Source organism: Euleptes europaea, chromosome 3, assembly GCF_029931775.1.
Source record: "Euleptes europaea isolate rEulEur1 chromosome 3, rEulEur1.hap1, whole genome shotgun sequence".
In the NCBI taxonomy this organism is placed as follows: Eukaryota; Metazoa; Chordata; class Lepidosauria; order Squamata; family Sphaerodactylidae; genus Euleptes; species Euleptes europaea.
The window spans coordinates 4,480,782-4,496,116 of NC_079314.1; the positions used below are offsets into that span (position 1 = coordinate 4,480,782).

At 47.9% G+C, this 15,335-nt stretch overlaps 1 protein-coding gene across 1 annotated transcript in view; it reads right to left on the reverse strand.

Moving 5' to 3' along the window:
• The window catches only part of PRSS16 (serine protease 16), a 31,477-nt gene extending 17,770 nt beyond the window's left edge, over positions 1 to 13,707 (reverse strand). The window contains exons 1-6 of the mRNA XM_056845749.1: positions 13,644 to 13,707; positions 7,134 to 7,324; positions 6,472 to 6,571; positions 4,489 to 4,618; positions 2,609 to 2,732; positions 129 to 206 (exon numbers count right to left, since the gene is read on the reverse strand). Of these exons, the coding sequence (XP_056701727.1) occupies positions 129 to 206; positions 2,609 to 2,732; positions 4,489 to 4,618; positions 6,472 to 6,571; positions 7,134 to 7,324; positions 13,644 to 13,707 (687 nt within the window). The remainder of the gene's footprint in view (positions 1 to 128; positions 207 to 2,608; positions 2,733 to 4,488; positions 4,619 to 6,471; positions 6,572 to 7,133; positions 7,325 to 13,643) is intronic.
• Between the last annotated feature and the right edge of the window lie 1,628 nt (positions 13,708 to 15,335).

Here is a 15,335-nt window from a genome sequence, read left to right on the forward strand (position 1 = left end):
AATCTAGAAGGGTCAGGTCACCCACCAAGGGTCAAATGAAGCTGCTTGGGAAGCCTGATCAGGTTTCCAGGTCAGCAACTGGCCTGCCCAGCCCAAGCAGATGGCTTGCATTCTTGGCAAGGCCTCACCTTGTTGTAGCCTCTGAAATCTAGCTGAGCTCTGACAGGGGCCGAAGAGGAAACAGCAGCAAAGACCAGATGAGGAAACTGGGGGGAGAAAAAGAAAGCAAGTTGTGAGCCAGGTTTGAGCATGTTTTTCAGCATAGTGGTCACATCAATGTCTCAGTACTGCCCAAGGTGGCTGTTCCTGTTACCAGCACCAGCAATGGCAGAAACAAGAAGAACTGGCATCCAACTTGTAGCGCCTCAAGGTAGGCCAAGACGCTGATATGGCTCTCTCTCCCCCACTGCCAATCTCCAGGTGGGGCCTGGAGATCTCCCTGAATCCCAGCTCATCTCCAGCCTACAGAGATCAGTTCTATTATTTATGCATATTCATCCACATGACCGGAGACAGAGTTCCAACATCAACTGCTTTATTCAACTAACAGGGGAGAGGGAGAGAAAACTGGCTAACTGCACAACAACCCAACTTATATACAATTCCCAGCCACCCAGAGCTGGGTTGGATGGCCCAAAGACCACAGTCCAATAGGAAAAAGAAGAAGAAGAAGAGTTGGTTTTTATATGCCGACTTTCTCTACCACTTAAGGCAGAATCAAACCAGCTTACAATCGCCTTCCCTTCCCCTCCCCATATCAGACCCTGTGAGGTAGGTGGGGCTGAGAGAGCTGTGACTTGCCCAAGGTCACCCAGCTGGCTTCCTGTGTAGGAGTGGGGAAACAAATCTAGTTCACCTGGTTAGCCTCTGCCGCTCATGTGGAGGAGTGGGGAATCAAACCCGGTTCTCGGCTTTAAACCACCGCTCTTAACCACTATAGACGCCAGAGCCCGCTCTTAACCACTACAGACCCCTAATCCAAACCCTCAAGCTCAACACAGTTCAGCCCAGCTGAGTTCAACAGCTCAGCTGTTCAATAGTTCGCATTGACCTTGCACCAATGATACATTACACGTTCCCCTTGAGACCATGGCTGCTTTGGAGAGTAGACTCGATGGCATTGTGCCCCACTGAGGTCCCTCCCCTCTAGGGTTGCCCTCCCCTTCCCAAACCCTGCCCTCCTCAGGTTCCACCCCAAAAACCTCCCACCAGTGGTGAAGAGGGACCTGGCAACCCTACTCCACTCCCCAAATGCTGCCCTCCCCAGGTTCCACCTCCAAATCTCCAGGAATATCCCTACCGCTAGCCGGGGCTCCCCCAAAATTGTAAAACGGATCAAGGACCAGAGGAAAAAACTGTTACAGGCTGGTTGTGACTTCTTCAACCCAGGCTATAATTTGCCCACCTCTATTGTAGAAGGACACAGAAATATTCACCCACAAGATCTAACCCCGCTAGGCAATTGGATGTCCAGGTACTCCATCAGTCATGAACTGAGTCCACCACAACACCCCAGATGTAATACAATCAATCACAACTGGACTGGCATGCCTCCACAGGATAACACATGGACACATGAAGCTGCTTTATGCCAAATCGGACCCTTGGTCTATCAAGGTCAGTATTGTCTACTCAGACTGGCAGTGGCTCTCCAGGGTCTCAGGCAGAGGTCTTTCACATCACCTACTTACCTGGTCCTTTTAAAATTGGAGATACAGGGGGTTGAACCTGGGATCTTTGGCATGTCAAGCAGATGCTCTGCCACTGACCCACAGCCCCTCCCCAATAACCCCATTTCAATTATCTCTACAGAGCAACATCCAACAATGTGGGGATCCAGGCCTCTGACTCTAAAAGATTTCTGCCCATTATACACTCGGCTGTCTTCTCTTCTTCCAAGAGCAGGTGTATTGCAACAGTCGGGAGACACAGCTCTAAATTAGAAAGTTCTCAGTTCAAATCTCAACCCACCTCTATAATATGGGAATAATCATACCGGTCTACCTTACAGGGCTGTAAAGTTCACAAGATGATGTACAGGAAGCACTTTGAACACCTGGAAAGCATTGTGAAAATGATGTGTGTGTGTGTGTGTGTGTGTGTGTGTTAAGTGCTGTCAAGTTGCTTCCGACTCATGGCGACCCTATGAATGAAAGTCCTCCAAAATATCCTATCTTTGACAGCCTTGCTCAGATCTTGCAAAAGGAAGGCTGTGGCTTCCTTTATTGAGTCAATCCATCTCTTTTCCTGCTGCCCTCAACTTTTCCTAGCATGACTATCTTTTCCATTGACTCTTGTCGATTTATGACTTGACCAAAATACGATAGCCTCAGTTTAGTCATTTTAGCTTCTAGGGTCAGTTCAGGCTCGATTTGATCTATAACCCACTGATTTTTTTTTTGGCAGTCCAAGGAAATGATAAGCATTATTATTTATCCATCACCTCTGTAGGATGCAGCAAAGGCTGGAGTTCTGGACATGCTCTGTAGTTACTGAAGTTAGAAGATTAGTAGCGGTTTCAATTAGAGACAGTGTGGTGTAGTGGTTAAGAATAACTTGCCCCATCCTCACCACACACCGCCCACCTGAGACACCCACAGGGCCATACCTTGAGTCTGAACCAGGCTGAGAGTGAGCCAGGATAGGAACCACCAAAGCAAATCCAGGTGTTGTTTGACATCAGGTTATACTTCTGAGTGATAAACAGGTGGAAGGAGACCAAGTCAGACAACCTGCAAAGGAGACAGATCCAAAGTTTTAAAACCAAATGGGCACCCTCAGGATCACTCAGCTACTATTCGTTTCATTTATGCCCAACCATTCTCTCCCATGGGGACCCAATATAGCTTACATAGATCTCTTCTTCTCTATTTTATCCTCAAAACAACCCTGGGAGGTAGGTTGTGTTGAAAGTGTGTGACTGGCCCAAGATTACCCAGTGAGCAACCATGGCATGAGTGGGGATTCGAACCCTGGTCTTCCAGATCCTAGCCTGATACTCTAACCACTACACCATACCACTTCTTATAAAGGGATGAGTTCATCCTTAACACTTTGATCACCCAGGTGTACTCAATTGGGGTGTCCAAATGCCTTCCAGTGCACAGAGTTCAGCTTCCCAGGAATGTCTTTGCTTTTTTAAAAAAATCAAGCCTCTAGTCCTTAAGCTATTAAAATATTATAGGCAATGCCTGAGGAAAGCCAGGAAAGCAGCTGAACAAGATTTCCAGTGTGGGGAAATCTTTGGCACCCACAGGACTAAGAGGGGAAAGAGAAGCCTGATTATGCAGATATTTCCATCATTTTTGAAGGGAGAAATACTGGGGAATTATTTTTTTTAGCACATATTGCAAACAGACCTGCCTGCCCACCCCCACTTGCAGAACCCAGAATGTACAACCCTGCTCATGATACTGGGATGGAGCTGGGGTTGCCAACTCCAGGTTGGCAAATTCCTGGAAATTTGGGGGCAGAGCCAGAGGAAAGTAGAGTTTGGGGAGGGAATGAAGTTCACCAGATATAATGCAGTGGAGTGCACCTTCCAAAGCTGCCATTCTCTACAGGGCAACTGACCCCTCTGCTCTGGAGATCAATTGTAATTCTGGGAGAACTGGTTGTCAAGTCCAGGCTAGGCAATTCCTGGAGATATGCGGGGGGGGGGGATCCTGGGGAGGGCAGGTCTTGGGGAGGGGCCTCAATGGAGTCCACCCCCAAAATAGTCGTTTTCTTACTTACTGGTAAATTCTTACATTCTATTATTTTTATTAGTTAATAGCTATATAGTCAAGAAATATTTTCAATTTTTCATAAGAATCAGAGGTTGATTCACTAAAGATGTTAACTTAGCCATAGTTGCATATTCTGCATGGTTAAATTGTGGAACTCTCTGCCTCAGGATGTGGTGATGACTGCCAGCTTGGAAGGCTTTAAGAGGGGAGTGGACATGTTCATGGAGGAGAGAGCTATCCATGGCTACTAGTCAAAATAAATACTAGTCATGATGCAGACATTCTCTCCAGGATCAGAGGAGCATGCTTATTATATTTGGTGCTATGGAGCACAGACAGGATGCTGCTGCAGTTTGTTGGCTTCCTAGAGGCACCTGGTTGGCCACCGTGTGAACAGACTGCTGGACGTGATGGGCCTTAGTCTGATCCGGCATGGCTTTTCTTATATTCTTATGTTCTTATGCCACTTTATCTGTCCCTTCAATTACATCTGGGTAATGTTCTGCTTTCCACTTTCTTGCATACTCCACTCTTGCTGCTGTCACCATATACTTAAACATTTCACCCCATATTTTTGGTGTATTATATGGCAGTAGTTTTCTCCAGAGGAACGGATCTCTGTCATTTCTCCAGAGGCTGAGAGATACATTTCTCAATTGTGATTCCAGGAGATCTCCAGGCCCCACCTGGAGGTTGGCTGGCAATCCGAGCATACAGCCCAACTCTCACCCAATGGTTTTAGCCCCGGAAGCCGACTCACGCTTGCTGGCTGGAGAGGAACATGAGGTTTTGATCCTGCAGTCCATCGGGGTTGAGGCTGGCTCCATAGAAGCGATGCTCCAAGGCCACCAGCAGGGCTCCGTACTTCTGGGCCAGCTCCACATGGTGCCCTGAAAGCAGGCAAAGAAACCAGAGCAGGTCTGTGAGAGTCACAAGCCGCAACCGTTCCGGGAAAACACACAGAGCAGAGATTTCAGAGCACTGCTGAGGCAAAGCCGTATTGCATTACAAGTGGTGGGGGGCAAACCCACCCTCCAAGCAAGTTCCAGTCATTTCCTCCCCATTATTTATTCATTCATTTAAAGGTTGTTTATAGTCCGCATTTCCCACTGAGATTCAAGGTGGATTGAATAGTGTAAGTCAATTACAATCAACAGGATGGGATTCCCAATTAACACTGCAGGAGGGTTTGGACTACAAAAATCTGAAAACCAAACAGAAATCTAAAAACAAGCAGGGGGTGGGGAGAAACTACCCTGAAACAAAGCATAAGCATTTAAACATGAGACTTTCTATCAGGGGTGTCGAGCTGATTTGTTACGAGGGCCGGATGTGACATAAATGTCACTTGGTCGGGCTGGGCTATGTGTACCATAAAATGCAATGCCAGGGACTGGAGATACAAACTTTATAGAAGACATAGGCAAAGCCAATTAATAATATTATTTGTTTACTTTTTATTTTTTTACTTAAAATACAGTAAATAAAAATAAGGCCAAGGGGCTTCTTCAGGGGAATCTGTAGTTACTGCAATAACTACAGATTCCCCTGAAGAAGCCCCTTGAACACAATGCACAGGGAATTTTTATTTTGAGTAATAAAAAATCTTTTTATCTATTTTGCACCATTGGACTTGGCCTTATTTTTATTTCCTGTTACTGGTGTAGCCCTTTTATTTGTTTTACTTCAAATCTAAACATGCTTAGAACAATGACACTGTTACAGTGTTTTCATTTATTTAACAAAAGTCTGCCTAGTAAATGTCGGGATGTGATGTCACCCCATGGGTCAGTAATGACCTGGTTCTTGCACAGGGGTCTACCTGACACCTTGGGACTGGGGGGCGGGGGGGGCAGCCCCAGCTGGTGAGCTCGCAGTGGCCTCACCAGCCCCGATCAGGAGTGGGGGGTTGGGTGGCTACCTCGGCTGGCTTGCTGGCCGGATAAGAGCGCTTGAGGGGCTGGATCCAGCCCACAGGCCATATGTTTGAGACTAGGAGCATGCTTACAGTGTTAGGCAGCGATATAGTAGTATAAGCCATAGTCCTCCCCTAAATGCAAGCTGTATTTCAAATAAGGTTGCCAACCTCCAGGTGGGGTTGGAAATCTCCTGGAATTACAACTGATCTACAGACTACAGAGATCAGTTCCCCTGAAGAACATGGTGGCTTCAGAGGGCTATGTCCCCTCACCTCCTAAAACTCCAACCTCCCTAGACTCCATCTAAGGTTGCCAATCTCCAGGTGGTGCCCGGAGGTCTTCTGGAATTAGAATTTATCTCCAGAATACAGAGATAATTTCCCCTGGAGAAAATGGCTGCTCTAAAGAACAGATTCTATGGCATTATACCCCAATGAGGTTCCTCTCCTTCCCACACCCCACTCTCTCCAGGCTCCATCCCCTAATCTCAGGAATTTTCCAGTTCAGAGTTGGCAACTGTATAAGGTTGCCAAACTCCAGGTACTAGCTGGAGATCTGCTATTAGAACTGATCTCCAGCCGATAGAGATCAGTTCACCTGGAGAAAATGGTTGCTTTGGCAATTGGACTCTAGTTTCAGCACACAAACTAATGCCTTTTTTACCCAGAAGCTAAGCCAAGCCCATGCAGCACACCTCATGCAGCTGGGTTTGTGCTGGAAAGACCGTTTGAACGCACAGCTGTTTTGGGTCCTGGCTGAACAGCCTTCTTTGGTCTCCATAACTCAAATATTCACACAGCACAAGACTGTGGCGCCTCCCCTACCTGACAGGACGTCCCACATGGAAAGTGCACTCTCGCCCCCAATGTACAGAAAGACAGGACCACTGGGATGTTGCCAATATTCCTCGTTAATCCAGAAACGCTGTAGGTTTGCAAAGAGACAGGGAAGAAATATATGTTGGGATACAGGGGCAACTGAGGGATGCCAACCTCCAGGTGGGACCTGGGGATTCCCTGTAATTACAGTTCATCTCCTGACTACAGAGATCAGTTTCCCTTAGGACATCCAGCTCAGGGTTGGGAAATACCTGGAGATTTTGGGATGGAGCCTGAGGAGGGTGGGGTTTGGGGAGGGGAGGGACTTAAATGGGGTATAATGCCATAGAGTCCACCTCCCGCAGCGGCCATTTTCTCTAGGTTAACTGATCTCTGTCACCTGGAGATCAGTTGTAATAGCGGGAGATCTCTGGCTACCACCGGGAAGTTGGCAGCCCTAGTTTCCCTGGAGAAAATTGATGGTTTGGAGGATGGGCTGTATGACATTGTACCCCATTGAGGTCCCTGTCCTCTCCAGGCTCCACCCCCAAATCTCCAAGAGTTGCCCAACCTAGAGCTGGCAACCCTACCAAGCTTCAACTGAGTTATCTTCAGAAGACTTCTTCACATTCCAAGAGCTTCAGGCAAGCTCTGTTGCCATATTTTACCTGATTAAATGTGAGCTGGTCCTGCCTGTTGAAGTGATCCAGGGGCTGGCGGATCGTACTCTCGATGGGTGGGTTCCACAGTCCTGACGCTGGACTCTGAGCCAGCAAACCCAAGTGAAGAGAAGCCTCTTTTATGGCCTGCTCTTCCCGATGCTGCAGGATGTACTGGCGAAAGAGCCGGAAATTTCTGCCTGAAGGGGGACATACAAAGGCGGGTATGAAATGCACAATTCTATGCAATGCTGTAGGATTGCCAACCTCTAGGTGGGGCCTGGAGATCTCTCAGAATTACCACTGATCTCCAGACTACAGCGATCAGTTCCCCTGGAGAAGATGGCACCTTTGGAGGGTGAACTTTAGGGCATTATACCCACTGATGTCTCTCTCCAGGTTTCTTTCCCAAACCTCCAAGTATTTCCCAACCTGGACCTAGCAACCCTTGGTAACACTAACACCCTTTCAGTAACATGCAATGCAGAAAGCTTAACTTCCTGTGTAGGGTCACTACCTCCAAGTTGGGAAATTCCTGGAGATTTGGGGGTGGATCCTGGGAGGGACCTCAGCGGGACATAATGCCACAGAGTCCACCCTCCAAAGCAGCCATTTTATCCAGGGAAATTGATCTGTGTAGTCTGGAGATTAGTTGTAATTACAGGGGACTCCAGCCCCCACCTGGTGGTTGGCAACTCTATTCCTTCAGAAGGTGGCGCAAGTAGATATGTGAATGGGGTGGGCAGTGTTAATCATCTTCCCTTCCTTCGAAGGACACCCTTTATCCTCACAACAACCCTGCGAGGTCAGCAAAACCACAAGATTGCCCATAGTCACCCACCATGTTCCACGGCTAAGTGGGGATTCAAACCCAGTCTCTCCAACTCAGTTACACCACACTGAAGGGATGCATCTGGGCTACAACATTCCCCAGGTCAGCCAACGCAGCATTGATTTGAACCAGGATATGAGAAAAGGCAGATTGCGGAAAGCCACGTTTTCAGCAGCCGCAGTCATGGGATGTTCTACTGAGAGATTCTCAACTTGGCAATTTTAAAAACAAACTCTTGCCCACCCAGAGTTTTAATGTATTGAACCCCGCAAGCGTTGGCTTATGCTGGTTTATAGCCAAGGTTTTAAGGTTTATTCTAGTGTGTTGGTTGTAATTATTTTGCAAGGATCTAAACACGGCTATTAAGTATCAGAAGCGAGAGCCAAGGCAGTCTCTTTGCCAACCCCACTGCGTGCAACAGGACACAAATGCTCCTGGCCTACCTCAAAAGGCTGTTGTAAGAGTTTGAGAAGTGAAACACTTTGCAAAGTCAAAAGCACTTTACAAACGCTGTTATTTTTATTAATGTTCATAGGTGCTAGACAAACTTCAAGTTGCAGAATCCAAGAGTAATTTCTCTTCTCTGCAGCTGTAAACTTCTTTGCCCACGGCCTCCTCCAACCCCATTTGTACTTTACCATCCCTTTCTGTAAACCCTAGCCCTGATTCTAGGAGGAATAAGCAGATATCACTCAGGCTGGAGATAGAGCAGATCCCATTTTTGCTTCTGGTAAACAAGGTTGGCAGGTGCAGGTGCCAAACCTGCCAAACCTATTTGATCAGATGACGTGGTGGGACAAAGGAAGCGTGCATTCGCCATAGGGAGGGAAAGAAGAATACTACAAATTAATGACTGGCTGCACAGATGGCGTCTTCAAGAAAGGTTTGGATTTTTGGACCCTGGTTTACGCTTTTGAGATGAAGCTCTTCTATCGGGAGATGATTTGCACCTCACGAGGGTAAGAAAAAATGTGTTTAGTGGGAGCCATGCAAACCTGATAAGGAGGGCTTTAAACTAAATCCTGTGGGGGAGCAAGACAAGAACTTAAAGCCCAGCATGATGACAATAACTGGAGTTTAAAACAATAAAGATTTGCAGGGAGTGCCATGCATGCAAGGAAACATAAACTTGTGGGTAAGTACAGAAACAAAAACCTCAGGGCACATAAACCACGGATTCCGATGGCTGTACACTAATGAACAGAGTATGGGAAACAAGCAGGAAGAATTTGAAGCCCTAATACAGGAAGAGGTTTTTGACCTAAGAGGCATTACTGAAACTTGGTGGGATGTCACTCACAATTGGAATATTAAGATTGAGGGGTACAACTTGTTTAAAAGGGATAGACAGATAAGGAAGGGGGGAGGAGTAGCATCGATGTGAATACTTGTGAAGAAATACATGAATCTGAGTATAGAAGTCCAGTCGAGAGTCTATGGTTAAAAATAAAATGAGTAAGAAATAATCGTGATATTATGGTGCGGGTCTGCTATTGACCACCAAACCAGGCAGAGGACTTGGATGAGACACTCCTAGACCAGATTGCAAAATTCTCAAAGGGGTAGGACATGGTGGTCACGGGAGATTTTAATTACCTGGATATCTGTTGGAAGTCCAACTCTGCTAAAAATGCAAGATCCAATAAATTCCTGACTTGTCTTGCTGACAACTTTCTATTCCAGAAAGTGGACAGGGAAACAAGGGGATCTGCTATCTTAGATTTGATTCTCACCAAGAGGGAAGAACTGGTTGATGAGGTTAAAGCACCCTGGGTAGTAGTGACCATGTAATCTTGGAATTTACAATCTTGAGGAAAGGAAAAAACGTAGTCAGACATATCAGTTGGACTTTAGGAAAGCAAATTTTAACAAACTTAAACTTATGCTGGGTAGACTCCCATGGTCAGAAATACTTAAAGAGAAGGGAGTTCAAGAAGGGTGAGAGTTTCTTAAAAATGAAATACTGAAGGCGCAATCACAAACCATTCCTATGAGAGAGAGAAATGGGAGGAGCCTAAAGAAGCCAGGGTGGCTCTATAAACAGCTTTTTAGAGTTGAGAAAGAAAAAAGACTTATTTAGGAAGTGGAAGGAGGGCCTTATAACCAAAGAGGAATAAAAACAAATAACTATTGCTTGTAGGGAGAGTGTTAGGAAAGTTAAAGCTTAGTATGAGCTTAGGCTAGCGAGAGATGCTCAACACAACAAAAAAGGGGATCTTTTCCTGTGTACAGAGTAAGAATAAGAACAAGGACAAGTTAAGTCCATTGCGGGGACCAGAAAGTGAAATTGTAACAGGAGATTAAGAGAGGGCAGAACTCCTCAATTCCTACTTTTCTTGCAAGGGAAGCGGTGCTCAACATGGCATAAACAGAACACATGATGAGGGAAGGGATTTGCAGCCTAGGATTAGCATTGGGGTAGTGCACAAACACATAGTTTCTTTAAATGAAACAAAGTCCTCAGGGCCAGATGAATTGCATCCAAAGAACACGCAGATGTAATTTCTGAACCTCTTGTCCATTATTTTTGAGAATTCTTGTAGAACAGGTGAGGTGCCAGAAGATTAGAGGTGGGCAAATGTTGTCCCCATCTTTAAGAAGGGAAAAAATCCAGGTAAATACCGACCCATCAGCTTGACTTTTATACTGGGAAAAGTTTTCGAACCAATCATCAAACAGTCAGTCCTTGAGCTTTTAGAAAGGATGGATCTGATTACCAAGAACCAACATGGGTTTCTCAAGAACAAGTCATGTCAGACTAATATTATCTCCTAATACTAAATTGGGAGGGGTGGCAAATATGGTAGAAGACAGAGCCAGGATACAGGATGATCTTGACTGGCTGGAGAATTGGGCTAAAACTAATAAAATGCACCTCAACATTTCTGCATTTAGATAGGAAAAACCAAATGCATAATTATGGGCTGGGGGAGACTTGTTTCAGCAGTAGTGTGTGCAAAAAGGATCAAACACTGAACATGAGTCAGCAGTGTGATGCGGTAGCTAAAAAGGCAAATGCGATCTTGGGCTGTATCAACAGAAGTATAGTGTCCAGATCACATGAAGTGATGGTATCGCTTTACTCTGCTCTGGACTGGTTAGATCTCACCTATTGTGTTCAGTTTTGGGCACCGCAATTTAAGAAGGATGTTGACAAGCTGGAACGTGTCCAGAGGAGGGCAAAAAATGGTGAGGGGTCTGGAGACCCAGTCCTATGAGGAAAGGTTGAAGGAGTTGGGTATGTTCAGCCTGAAGAGAAGACTGAGAGGGGCTATGATAACCATCTTCAAGTACTTGAAGGGCTGTCGTATAGAGGATGGTGCTGAGTTGTTTTCTGTTGCCACAGAAGGTTGGACCAGAACCAACGGGTTGAAATTAAATCAAAAGCGGTTCTGTCTAGACATTAGGAAGAATTTTCTAACAGTTAGAGTGGTTCCTCAGTGGAACAGGCTTCCTCGGGAGATGGTAAGCTCTCCTTCCCTGGAGGTTTTTAAGAAGAGGCTAGATGGCCATCTGTCAGCAATGCTGATTCTATGACTGTAGGCAGATTGTGAGATGGAGGGCATCTTGGCCATCTTCTGGGCATGGAGTATGGGTCACTGGGGGTGTGGGTGGGGGGAGGTAGTTGTGAATTTCCTGCATTGTGCAGGGGGTTGGACTTGATGACCCTGGTGGTCCCTTCCAACTCTATGATTCTATAGGAAGCAAGGCCCCTTTTCTGTGCCCTTTCAACAGACTGCAAAATTGTTTTGTCTTAGTTGCAATGAGATCAGCAGAGTTGTCCTTGGGAGAACTGAAACCTGAGTGAGGAAGTAGAAAGAAGGGCCACGCTTCGCCTGCTCTCCTCCAAGCACAACAGCTTGGTGTCTGGCCTCCGAGAAGCTCTGTTCATCAAAATGTGAGACGTCAGCATTGCTGACTGCTTCGAGTCCGTTTTCTCATTTGCAACACAGTCATCAAACTCATGGCCAAGGCTGTTTTAGTCACACTTCTCAAGAAGCCTTCAGAGGAAGATCCCACTGCTGACCAAAGTCCATTGGAAATTTTTCCTTGTGAAAAGTCTCCCCCACCATCCTTAATTCCAAACTTGTTTACAATTTCACTAAAGGAGTCTTGTGGTATCTGAAAGGCTAACAGATTATTGCAGTGTGGACTCCCTTAGGCCTAGAGTTGCCAACCACCTGGTGGGGCCTGGAGATCTCCTGGAATTACAACTGATCTCCAGACAACAGAAACCAGTTCCCCTGGAAGAAATGGCAGCTTTGGAGGGTGGACTCTGTGGCATTATATCCCACAGAGATCGCTCCCACCCCCAAACCTCACCCTCCACCAGGGTCATCTAGTCCAACCCCCTGCACAATGCAGGAAATTCACAACTACCTCCCCCCACATCCCCAGTGACCAATATTCCATGCCTAGAAGATGCCCAAGATGCCCTCCATCACACGATCTGCCTAAGGTCGTAGAATCAGCATTGCTGACAGATGGCCATCTAGCCTTGAATTTCCCCCACCAGAGGTGGCAATCCTACTTATGGCGTTAGAATCCAATTGGCCTTTGAAGCTCTGCAATATTCCTTTCTGGTTTTGCATGGCTCCCCCCACCCAATCAGAATTTGTGCTTCTCATAGAAACATAGAGCTGGAAAGGACCTCAGAGGTCATCTAGTCCAACCCCCTGCACAAGGTAATCTGGAAATCAGTTGTAGTACCGAGAGAACTTTGCGCCCTATCTCGAGGTTGGCAACCCTAGCTAGCACTCTAACCACTACACCACACTAATTTTGGATAGTAGTAAAGGGGTACAAATTGCACATAGTTTACAGGAGAAATTTACTCTCTGCTGCTGAAGGATCAAAGGTTAACTTCATTTAAAAAAAGAGGATCACCTAATTGGAAATAACACCTTCTACTCTCCAAGCTGAGACAGGCTGTGGTTCTCAGGGGGTACTGTAGGCGCTGTAGTCATGCACATATTTCTGAATTGGTATTTGATGTATTCCTGAACTCACCTTAGATATTGAAAACTGGCTCTAAGCTTCAGTCTGGCTCTACAGCAAGGAAATAACCTCTTTCTTGCAGACGGATCTTGCCCTTGTGATTGTTATTTCATTGCGCTCCCCAGTCTTGACAGATGCAGTTGTTGCTGGGTTGGAGCAGCTGCTGACTCTGGGGTTCCTGATACAGCCCTGGAAACACAGCCCTGCCTGGGACTGGGCCAACTGCCCAAACACCCAACCGCATAATTAAAAAGGCAGGTGTCAGTTTTCAACAGGGCTTCCAGTTTTATTTCCCCGGTAGGAATCCCTTGTGCCTTTTAACCCCTTAATAATGTGCAAACAGAATTCCTGGCTTTCACTTTTTCTAAAGTCAGTCTCTGGCCCTTTCTGTTGCGGAGATATAAAGGGAAAGGCAACCGAAAGGGGAGACACTTTTTAAAAACATGAAAGCTGGGAATTAACTGAAATAATGGGCTGTCGATATAGCAAGATGAAATTGCCAATTTTGAAAAAAGGAAAAAGCCCTAGTGATTGGGGGGCCCTAAAGCTGGCAGAAACTGGGGCAGGGAAACCCACCTCCTAGCTACAAATGGGAAGCCACCCAACAAACCAGCGCCCTGCCGACTTACTCCCACGTGTGGTGTTAAAAGCACCGCCAAGTTGGCAACAGCGAGGATTTGGAGACTCACCCGCCTGGGTCAGAGACAGCAAGACAAGCAACCAGGCCCCCAAGGACAGCTTCCAAGCGCCCATCTCTCGCCCTCGCCGGCCCGCGGCGCCAAAAGAGAGAGAGCCCTTGGCCAGAGCGGGCCAGTCTCACGCCAGGCAGCCGGGCCGGAAACAGAAACCGCAGGAGCAAAGCACGAGCCCAGGCGCTCCTCTCACCTGACCCTCCGCCCGCCCCGCAGCTGGCCTGCCGACCCTCCTGCCTTTGCCCCCAAGGGAGGAGCTGGGCCCCGGGCTCCAAAGTCCGCCTTCGCTTCCTGCCCTCCCTTGAGCGTGCGCGTGTGAAACTCCAAAAACACACCAATCAGGGCGGGTTCTCGCGCCTGGCCCTTGAACAGCGCCCTGCAGGCAGAAATCTAGCGGGTCAAGCTCCCCCCGCACGTCGCTTTCTCTCCTTAAACTCACGCCCTAAACCACCCGCGGGGGGGGGGGAGGGAGACTCAGAGGCCCCGTTGGGGGTACCGCCTAAAGGGTTGCAAGCTCGGACGCTTCGGCGACCCTCAAGCGCCGCCGTTTCTAAGGAGGGCGCCGGGCTCAGAGGCGGCAAGGTGCCGCTTCGCTCCCCGGGGTGGCATCTCGGGCGGGCGGCCGGCCGCGCTTTCCCCGTCTGGACCTGGAGAGACGCCTCTGCGCGCTAAGCAGACCAAGGCCATTGATGCGCGGGAGGTTCCGCCTTGGATTTGCCGCTCTCTACAGGCACATTTCGCCCATCGGAATGCTCGGGACTCCGCCTGGGGGCCCACTGGGCAGTTTGGCGCATTCCGATGGGGGAAATGGGCATCTAAAGAGCGGCCAAACCTCCCCGGCGTAATTGGCACAAGATCGCTACCTGAAGAAGCGACGGAGGAAGCGGCAGGATACCACACCGGACCCACTGAGGTTGGCCGAGGGTCTGGGAGACCCGGCAGCGCTCCTTTAGTCCTGAACTCTGCCATGGGAGCTTGGTGGGGGATCTTGGGCCACTCACACAACCTCAGTCTACCCTACCTCGCAGGGCTGTTGAGAGGATAATGGCAGGGAGGAGAAGGAGGTAAGTTGCTTTGAGGCCCTCCTTAGGGAGAAAGGCGGGGTACAAATGACGGAAGTAATCGAATAAAATAGCGAGTACAGGCCTGTCTCCTCTGAGGGGCAGCCGGCTTCCAGGGTCTCACCCGAAAACCAGAACCCGATCCACGCAGCGCCTTTCGTTAGGACCAGTGGGGTCGCGAGAGGGGCGTCGCCCCTTTAAAAGCAAGAGAAAGGTCGGCAGCTGGTGCCCAGATTCTCTCTTGCCCCTATTAAGAAACCTTTCCCAACGGACCCCTCTAAAGGAACCCGAAAAGATCCATCATCCGATCTGGTCTTTTGCTAACTTAATCTACCGATTCGAATTCGCTGCTACCAGACGCGGGGCGAAAACGCCCGGTCGCTTTAGCCTCCTTTAATCCCTGTTTCAGGCAGGATCCAGCCAGGATCGAACGCGTGCCTTTCGCCTAATGTGCGTTCGATCCTGGCTAAAACGGCAAGTGGATTTTAAATGGACACATTTCTGCCTATGAACCACAGTCAGCCATCATGACTAAATGAAACCTCCATGTCCGGAGGCAGTGTATCTGTTAACACCAGTTGTTGGGACGTAAACGAAAGCAGACGGCCTCTTCTTGGAAGAGTCTAAC